General features: G+C 40.5%; 1 protein-coding gene across 1 annotated transcript; it reads left to right on the plus strand.

Moving 5' to 3' along the window:
- The first annotated feature begins 9321 nt into the window (after positions 1 to 9321).
- On the plus strand, positions 9322 to 9927 carry LOC112880923 (S-norcoclaurine synthase-like). Its single transcript, XM_025945650.1, has 2 exons — positions 9322 to 9511; positions 9611 to 9927. Exons 1-2 carry the CDS (start codon positions 9322 to 9324, stop codon positions 9925 to 9927), a joined length of 507 nt encoding a protein of 168 aa, XP_025801435.1.
- Positions 9928 to 10395: the final 468 nt, after the last annotated feature.

Genomic DNA, 10395 nt, shown 5'->3' on the forward strand with positions numbered 1-10395 from the left:
TGCTTCGTCTTCCTCTGACCGCGCCGCTTCCCCCTTCTGCTCCGCCCTGCCACCGCCGTTCACCGCCGGTGCAGACCTCCAGAGCTCCACCTCCAACTGCTACACCATCCACGCGTCACCTTCCCTCGGTTCCGGCCGTTTTCCTCTCCCTTCCTGGCCGCACGCGCGCGCGCCACGATATCCCGAGCTATCTCCGGCCGCCACCTCCTTGCCATCGTGGACAGCTCACTGCAGCGCCATAACCTCCTCCCTCTCGTGCGCAACAGCACCACTTCAACACACACAGCCTATTATGTTACTTCCAGAGCCCAATTCCGAGGAACCGAGCCGCATTTCCTCGCCGCCGTCTTCCTCCGCTCCGGCCGCGCACAGCACGCCCGTGGGCAGCCCACACTGGACCTCCTCCGCCTCAATCAACGCCTACACAAGCTTTCCCGTGACTTGCTCGTGCTCGACGACCCATTGTTCTTCCTCAATTTCTACTGAAGTTTTGTCCCGACGAGCGCCGCCGCCGCCGCCTTCGGCCTCCACCGTGGGCAGCTCGCTCCAGGTACTCCCACACCACCACGACCCCCTAGCCAGCACCACATCATCACCCTGAAGCTGTACGACCCATCCATTGGCCCTCTAGTGCACCACAGTGCCTTTCCGACGCTCGCCGACGTTCTTCCTCGCCGCCGCCGCATCGGTCTCCGTCGAGTCCCATCGATCCAGCATGTGTTCATCCAATTGATGGCACGTACACGTTCCCCACGACTCACTGGTTCTCGTGCGCAGGTTACTTGTCGACGTTCGCCACCGGAGTTCCGCCGTCGACGGTGACCCCTCCGCCGTCACCTCGGGCTCAAGTCGAACTTCACCATTCCGGCCATCCCCGTCCACGACAAGTAGTGCAACTAGACCACAGTAAGACCCTGAGCTTTTCCCTGACCTTGGACCTCGCCGCCGGTGATCATCGTCGCCGGAACACGGCCGCCCCGCCTTGCTCTGCTTCGGTTCCCAGTCTAAGGACCTCGGGTTAGAAGGAATAGAAGTCCAGGGGGGTTTGTGCAAAGGAGTAGACTCAGATGAATAGTGCCGAGGGACCTCCTTAGGTAAATATTGCTGCCAACTTAGAAATGCTATATCTCTTCAAGGAAAAATCATAAAATTGTAAACTAAATTTTGTTGGAATCTTTAGATAAAGGTCTGCAACTTTGCTTAAGGGGTCAACTTCAGTTTTTGAATGTTTGATGATCTAATCTAAATATCAAATTTAATTGCTTGTAGGCTTAGAAAATGCATAGTAATTCATAGAAAAATGATAAAATGGTAAAACCAGTGATGATAATTTTCTTTTAACATGTAGAATTGAAGAAAAATAATTATCTTAGTATTCTAATATTAGTTCCTTAATGTACAAGTTTAAATAGAAATAGTATATAGTTCATCTTACATAACTAATTTTTCATATATGTTAATGGTTTAAAAAAAAATCATGAAAAATATATTAAAGTTCTGTTTTGTATTATTGCCACCTATTATTAAGTTTTCAACTACGAATTAGGTATTAAATAAATTGGATATAATATAATTGATCTATAATATAATTGTAACTTAAAATTAATATAAATAATTAGTGTAGTCATTGTATAAAGCCTTTACATATATTTAGGAATCACCCCAATTGTTGCTTCATGCCACTAGTTAGGTATGTAGTGTAACTAACCCTGTTGTTTAATGGGTTTAGATAAAACATATAATGCTCGATAAATGACTGCCCAGTACAGGGTAACTAAGTTATTTATCGAAATATAACATCCTTTACATGGAATTGCAACTTTATCGTGAATTGAAATACAAATGTATGCATCCATTAAACTTCATCTTGCATATCATGTAGACTCGACCACTCTCGCTGACGGGGACTATCAGCTGATTCCGGATCAAGAAGGAGGTTATTCTGAAGACTCCGGGAATCTCGTCGCGGATTTCTCTGAAGCCCCGAACCAAGGTTCGGAAGATATAAATTTGACTAACCCCAACCCCACCAGCGAAGGCAAGCCCCGGACATAACCCCTACTTTATTACACTGCAACCTATACTATTTACGTATTTCTTTATGCATTAAGTTCTTAGGAGTTGTTTGTAAACCTTAGTTGCATAATTCCAGGAACCAATGTATTGAACACTAGAACTTGAGTCCGAATAGCTGCTCTGCTTATAGGACCGGTAGAAGTCGAGTGATTTTCTGTCACTCACGCGATATATAGGAGTTGTAATGTTTACATTCCTGTTATCACTATAAGGATGACGGACGGGAGTTCTATGAGGTATCATGGTCAAGATGATACCCCGTCTGTTTTGATGAATTTGATAAGGTCGCAGTGTGTGGTAGCGGTGGTTAAGCGTTTGAAAGTACTAGCCACATGCCGTGAAATATGGTAAGCGGTAAGCCTAGTAACCAATCGGCCCGAGGAGTGGACATACCACCCACCACATGTATTTGCTTCTTTTGGTTACTTTGTTCGACGTGTAGGCAGACGTGTTGCTGGGCAACCAGGAGTACGGGTTTTGTAGTCGCGCTACAGACGTACGTCCTGCACTTTGGAAGTGCGTATGACCTGCAGTCGCTTGTGGTGGCACTGATCCACGAGTCGGAATGAAAGGCAAACGGTTGCTTCGGAACGACCCTTTGGTGTTCCAAGCGTGTGTGTTAGGTTTACCTTGCAAGGGTTGAATCTCGATTCAGAATCGTCCGCCTCTCACGATGTATGAGACTGCTTATTCCCTTTGCCACATAGAGTAACAAGAGTAATTATGTGATTATCAAAGATGATGTTTGAGTAAAGATTCTACCATGTTTGAATAGTTATAGGTGCTTACCTAGAATGGTTAATCAACTAGAATCTGAAAGCTAAAAGTTGAAATTAAGGATCTACTCTTTGTTGCTTTTCAGCTGAAAACTCTACCTAAAGCTAAAAGCCATCATGAGTTTAGTTATGGGCTAAGGTATACCCATCTCCGGGTAAGTCTTGCTGAGTATTAGTATACTCAGCCTTGCTTTTGTTGATTTACTCCAGGTAATCCTCCTGATGAGCCAGCTTTCATTACACCGTGGCCCTACCCTTTGCCTGATGGTTGGTCCGTGGAATGGGATCCGTCCCCGGCCAACACAGATTCCGCTGAGTGATATTATGCCAGGGCTAGCATAATATCTGTAATGACGACGTGTATAATGACTACGCTTTTCAAACTCTGCTGCTTTGTCTAAAAACTAAAACCTGTCTTGTAATAATCTCTCCTCCGTGGGAGCTAATGCTGCTTTGTACATTTTTGTAATATAACTGCCTGTGGTGTAAGATATTTTGGCATTATATCTCTGGACTCACCTTCGTGTGAGGTACCTTGTTGGATCCTGAGTTCGGTGGTTTATCGGGACGTTACCCGACAGACCAATAGTATTATACCGTTTGAAGTACGAGGTAGCCCTCCAGTGAGGACTCGCGTACTTGAGTCGGTATAATTCAAGTTGGTTCTGCCACAGTCGCTAAGTTGGAGGACTAATAAATTTTATCTACACTTGTCGTGATCATAAAAGTTATTTGCAAGACAGGCGCCAAATGGAATTGGCATATGGCCACGCAGGAAGCATGCTAAAGTATTTTAAAGATAAAATATCTGAGAATCCTTATTTCCACTATACTTTGCAATTAGATGTTGAGGAACAAATAAGCAATATATTTTGGGCTGATGGTAAGATGATAACTAATTATGCGCATTTTGGGGATGTTGTCACCTTTGATACTACTTTTGGCACAAACAAAAAATACATACCTTTCGGTGTTTTTGTTGGATTCAATCAGTTCAGATAGACGGTTGTTTTTGGAGCTGCTCTTCTATTTGATGAAACATGTGCCTCTTTCATATGGCTATTTAATGTTTTTCTAGCACACAGTGGAAAATAACCTAGAACTATATTTACTGATCAAGAAACAACAATGGGAAATGCTGTTCAGGAGGTATTTATAGAAGCATGGCATGGATTGTGCACCCATCTTATTATGCAGAATTCTGTAAAACATCTGTGTAATAAGAAAAAAAGATGAAGATCCTTCCATAAAAAGAAAAAAGATGGAGATGAAGAACTTCATATTCTCTTAGATTTTAGTGCTTGCATGTATAATGTTGAGGACAAGGAAGCATTTAATATCATGAGGAATAAGGTGGAGAAGAAGAAGGCATCATTGCTAGATAGCATCTACAAGTTCAAGGGATAATAATTGGCTGAATGTTACATGAGGGATGCTTTTACATCGAGAATGAGAAGGACATAATTAAGCGAGAGTTTCAATATTGACATAAAAACCCATTTGAAATCATTCGGATTTTGAAGCATTTTGAAAGGGCGTTGCAAGGAAAAAGAAATAAGTAACTAGATGAAGAATTTGAAGCTCGAGAAAAGAAATCTAGGATAAGAATGAAGACACCTATGCTACTGCAAGCTAGCAAACTTTACACAGCCCCAATATTTGAAGCATTCCAAGCTGAATATGAAAGATCCATGGTTGCATGTGTTAGAGAATTGAATGAAAATTCCTATGCTGTTGCAATTGTGAGGTCCGATGGTGATTTCAGTTCTAAAAAAGAGCGCATAGTTGTTGGCGATCCTTTGGAGAAAACAACTTTATGTAGCTGTGAGCAGTTTAATAGATAGGGATGTTGTGTTCCCATGCGTTGAAAATTCTTGACAAGATGAATATCAAGTTATTGCCGAACCATTATATTCTGATGCGCTGGACAAGAGAAGCAAGGTATGAAACTATACAAGAGAACAAAGGAAGGAGCATTATGAAATTCAAAATTGGATGCTATGCTCCGCTATAAGACTATATCTCGCAAATTTTTGAATTTGGCATATCAAGCTGCAAGCTTTCCGGAATGCTACCTGTTGGTGGACAATGCACTTGATTATGTTGGCAAACAAATAGAGGAAAAAATGGGTGCATCTACAAGTATTTGTGTGATTCAAATAGTGTCCAATCTGAAGTTCAACAAGATGAAAATTTGCTTAGTGCTGCATGCCTATGCCTAGAGAAGAAAGAGATTGCACAAACAAATTCAAAACGACATAGAACTTGGCTCGACAAGATATGAAAGTACACAAAAAAGTGCCAAATACATGTTGCTTAAAATCCTTGCAATATTTTGTCCATATTCAGTACTACTTGATAAATCATAAGGTTGGATGCTTTTATGCAGCAAGAAGATGGTACTGCTGATGCAGAAACTCAAAGTGCCAATGCAGGTTCATAAGCACTGCAATGTCTTCACTAGCTTCACAGATTTGCTGATCGTATGTCCGCATTGCTCTACTGCAACTTCTTTGAAAACATCACAATATTGCCCTATTTCAATATTTTCTTTAGATTTGCAGGGTCCTAGTGAAATTGATGATGTGTCTGTCCAAGATCTTCTTTAGGTCCCTGGTATAGTAGTCGATGGCACATGAGAGGTTTTTCCTTCTTTTGGGATGTATGTGCTGAACATTTGGTGAAAATTCAGTGCTAAGCTATGCTAACTGATGGCTTTTGGTGGAGATTCTGTGACCGTAAACTCAAGGTTATCTATAAAAATCTATATCGACAATTGGTGGAGATTTTTTTGGTTCTTTTAGTGCACGAAACTGTTCAAAAGACTAAAGCGAATTATGCTTATTTAATTATGCCAAAATATAGTGTTGGTTTATGTTTCTGAACTGCTTATGCCTGTTTATCCTCTCAATGTCGAGCTCAGCTCGTTTGCGTCCGAACTGGGTCCTTATTTGGGCTAAAACTTCACTGGGCTAAGATTGTGCACTAGGAAAATTGAGTAATCCAGCAACCATAGGATGGGAAATGCATGGCATTGGAGGGGTAAAGTCAGCTGTGACTTCCCTTAAGCAAGTCAGAGAGAATCCACGACAAAAGGCGCAGGACGTGAGCCGTGGCTGCTCGCTGAGGAGCATGGAGCGGCCAGCGTGGGATACCAGTACTGCTTGTGGGGAGGAGGACGGAGCGGCCAGTGTAGCGAGCCGTCGCTACACTGCGGGAGGAGGCAGAGAGGCCAGCGCTGTGGAGGAATGGCACGACGGGACAACTAGAAGCCACAAGAGGTGAAAAAATTCAGTTTTGGCAGCGCAGAACAGCGGCGCAAATCTGACTCCCGAGGCTGTCATTCTACCGCATGCGAATAAATTTGGGAGCACGCTTGGGCCACCGTTGGAGCAGAGATTTTCTCTTTTATTGCCAAAAACGTTTTTAGGATCTTGTTTTAGGCATTGTTGGATATGCTCTAAATTTTGAAATGTAGTACTACCCTCAAATCATTATAAAAGTACTGCTCTAAATTTTGAAAAATACATTTGAAGGATATTGTGAAACTGACTTCTTCATGTCTGAAAATTACTTCTTTTGATGAACAACAATATCTATGTATCTTGTATTTTTATTTCTTTGATAAGGTTATCTAGTATTTTGAACCTGCTGCCGCTGATGCACATGATTCAGAATAAGATAACACATGGTTCTCTTGCAACTCCGGCCAGCTAGAGACGGGCTCAGGATTGGAAGACTAGGTATTCAAAAATTCAGAATCTACAAATACAAAAACTTAACTGTTTCAACACTATTTTTTGGCAGAAATATTCTTAAATACCATTGATTTGTAAAAATAATGGGTAATCAATGAATACCCTTAATACCCCCTGGGCCTGCCCCTGCGGCCAGCCATGGAAGGAAAGAAAACAAGGCTGCAGTGTGGCCATGGTGGAGAACAGAACGGAAACTAGGAAGCTCGTGTAGCAGGCTTTATCTAACCTCTACTGTTACCGCTGCACCGCTGGGTATCATCGTCAATTCCCAACCTTCCCTGCACAAAATATATTTAAAATTATAGCAACATTTTATACTCACTCTAGGACAAATAAAGTAGGGAATTCTATTGTGTTTGTGTGATCAGCTTGTACGTCACTTAAAACTTTGTTCAATCTAGTGACTTTTTAGATCCATGATTACATATTACGTATGGTTCTAATTGTATCAGAAAGCAAAGGTTAGTCCTGACACAGGAGGATCGTTTTTTTACTCCCTCTTATACTAATAGCAAAATTTTTAGATCGACAGTTAAACTCAAACCGGCAATGATAGATTTTTATCGCCGGTTTGTGAGTAAGTGGAGCAATGGCTGTTGGAACCGGCTGTGAAAGTCCATAGCACCGCCGATTTGAGATGCGAACTAGCGGTGAAAGTTCAAATAACTATCACCGAATGAACCGGCAGCGATGGTCGCTTTCACCGTCCGTTTGTAGTACGACCCGGTGGTAATAATTGATCAGGAAAACCTCCCATATAGAAAAATTTATAAATACTTCATACGAAATCGGATAAAGATAAACTTTATATCAGAATTATAGAACTTGACGAGATCTAAAACTATATAGTTGGCAGTTTTTTCATTTGAAATTATTTATATAGTAAATATTTGATATAAATTATTAGACCAATCAAACGACCTTATTAGATGGAAAAAGATCAACATTAATTTTGTAGTCCTTGACGAGATGTAAAACTTTGCAATTGATAATATTTTTATTTTAGATTATCTTAGCATTTAAAAATTTATTATATGGTTTAAAAAAGTTAGTTAGTATAAATCAATAATATCCGATCACTTGTCATAAGTGAATGTATAGCATAGTGGTAAAGAGAGGTCGTGTGATGTATGAGGTCTGGGTTCGTATCACCATGATGCACATTTCGCATATTAAATATAAAAATTGTGGATGGTAGATGTTGCATGGTTGATCGTGCGGTGGTTGCTTGGGTATTAAAAAATTGCTATTATTATAATTTTTATGGAATTTTTAAAAAATTCATTACCACAAGTTCGTGCCCCAAACTGGAGGTGATGACCGAGTTTCACCATATCACCGCCGACTCTATTCCAACATCCTCCAAAAAAGGCAGTGAAAGGGGTTTGGAATCGGTGGTGATGAGGTGGTTGTAGTAGTGCATGCACATAATCCTACCACTATGAACGTCTCCAATAGCCTGACGTTCCACTATCAACGGGCACATCGTCTATCCTTGAAAGAATAGCACCAATTAAATCCTAAAATTAATCTAGAAAAATGGAAGCACCCATGCCAAGTCAATAACTCGAATCTGTGGATGGGTTCAATCACACATAACCTTACCAGCTGAGCTACGCTCAAATTCACATATTAATTTTCTTTTATATCACAAAACATATGTTATGCTCTAGTCAAGTCTGATATAATTATATGTGTATGTATTTGCATTGATGGATTGTCCCCTTATGTCCTGGGTGGTCTATTTCACATTGGTTATGAGGGATGGAAATGGGAAAACGGATATCAGAAATATCCCATGTCTGTATTCACTTAAACATCAATATAGATATTCGAATCTATTGTGGTAGTAAAGTGGATACATCCAAATCTAATTTTTATTAATTTTCTCTATCTGATTCCACATCCGTATTCGACGGTACCCGACTCTATCCGTATCCTTATTCATTGAAACTATTTAAAAGTCATCTCCATTTCGCATGAACAATGTTATTAATTTATATAATAGAGGTACAAGAAGATTAATTTTACTTTTAAATATTCTTGTTTTATCTATTTTTGGGTGAAATAACTTTTATATATTTTATTTATTAATAAAAATTCATTATATATTTATTTTAATATATTTTTATTCCTAGTTTTTATTTTTATGTATTTATTTATTAAAATATTTGTGGATAAATATGTGTTGACTAGCTACTTTATTGTATTGTTATACTTTAGTTTGTACATATAAAGATCTTGTATTTTAAAACTATCAATCAAAAATAGCTAAATATTATTCTACATTATATATCGAGTAAATATTCAAATGCGAATCTGAATCCAAGGTATCTGTTTTGCATTCATATTTGAGAATATCAGAATCCGTATCCGTATTCAAGTTAAAAAATACGGTAAAAAGTATTATCTGAATTTGATTTCATACGAATTCGATGGTTTCCACCTTACGATTGTATTCTAAATGATGACACTAGTCGAGTCATATGGGAACAACATGTAAGGATAGCAGAATGAACAGTATTTGCACATGCTGCAAGGCGGGATAGCAGAATGAACAGTGTTTGCCCATGCTGCAAGGCCAGGGACCAAATGCGTGGATTCAGCGAGTCATTTAGGAGCGGGAGTCTATCTGGCTGCAACTTGCACAAAACATGAATCCATGATTGCATTGTAGATTCCTTAGAGAAGCCGCAAAGCTCTTCAGAGCAATGGAGGGGAGCCTCTGCCATGAGCTCGAGACCGACCTCCCGGCCGCCGATCTGTGGGAGGTCTATGGGGGCCTCCTTGTTGGGCAGTTAGTTACCCAGCTGCTTCCTCAGTTATTCTCAAAGGTTGAGGTCTTGGATGGAGACGGTGACGTCAGTACAGCCTTGCTGGTTACCTTCGCTCCTGCTCCTGGTAGGATCTGGACACATGAGCTTCGTTTCACTATGTCATGGTAAGGTAAGGTTTCAGCTTCAAGTGTGGCTTTACTTTTCGATTGGTTTGGTTTGCTAGGAACTGATGCCAGCTCCGGGAGTTGCAAGGATAAGTTCATCAAGATCGACAACGAGAACTATGTCAAGGAGTCCGAGGTGATTGAAGGAGGTTTCCTAGATCTTGGATTTCGGAAATATCTGGTGCGGTTTGAGATTATTAGAAAAGAAGATAAGACCTCAATAATAAGATCAACCGTTGAGTATGAAGTTGACGAAGAGCACATCAGCAATGCCTCCCTTGTCAGTACCAGGGTTTTTGCTTCTATTGCTGAGGCAACCGTGAATGATATCAAGGATCAGAAGAGTAGCAGGCAAGCTCCAGAAACAGAGTTCTGATGAACAAGCTCCAACTCCCGAAAAATGAAGCAGCCAGTTGAAGTGTTCGACAATCAAATTTCAGAAGACCTATGCCCTGTTGAATGATATTATTTCAATGTACAAACTCTACCGATCATTTTGTGCCCAAATTCCTCACCTCGATTAGTTACCTGTCGCTTACTTTAAGGCTATAGCTGCTGCGCCAATTTTATGTTATTTGCTCCTGCATTGTGGCTGAGTAAAAAACAAATAAAATTTGGTGTTCAAGTTTAAGCAGTGTAGCCTTCTACCTCATACAACTATGCTACTCCCTCCATTTTAAATTATAAATCATTTTGGCTCTTCTAGGTACACAGTTTTAGATATACTGTATATCTATAGTCGTATCAAAATCTATATATACGTAGAAAAATTCAAATGACTTATAATTTTAGATAATTATAGACACGCATAATCGAGCGGCTATGGTGGTGTCGCGGGCTCCTC

The sequence above is a fragment of the Panicum hallii genome, chromosome 2 (genome assembly GCF_002211085.1).
Source record: "Panicum hallii strain FIL2 chromosome 2, PHallii_v3.1, whole genome shotgun sequence".
In the NCBI taxonomy this organism is placed as follows: domain Eukaryota; kingdom Viridiplantae; phylum Streptophyta; class Magnoliopsida; order Poales; family Poaceae; genus Panicum; species Panicum hallii.

Coding starts and splice junctions, on each gene's coding strand:
- LOC112880923 (XM_025945650.1), top strand. CDS start 9,322: ATGGAGGGGAGCCTCTGCCATGAGCTCGAGACCGACCTCCCGGCCGCC. Junction 9,512..9,610: donor TACCTTCGCTCCTGCTCCTG/GTAGGATCTGGA, acceptor TTGGTTTGCTAG/GAACTGATGCCAGCTCCGGG.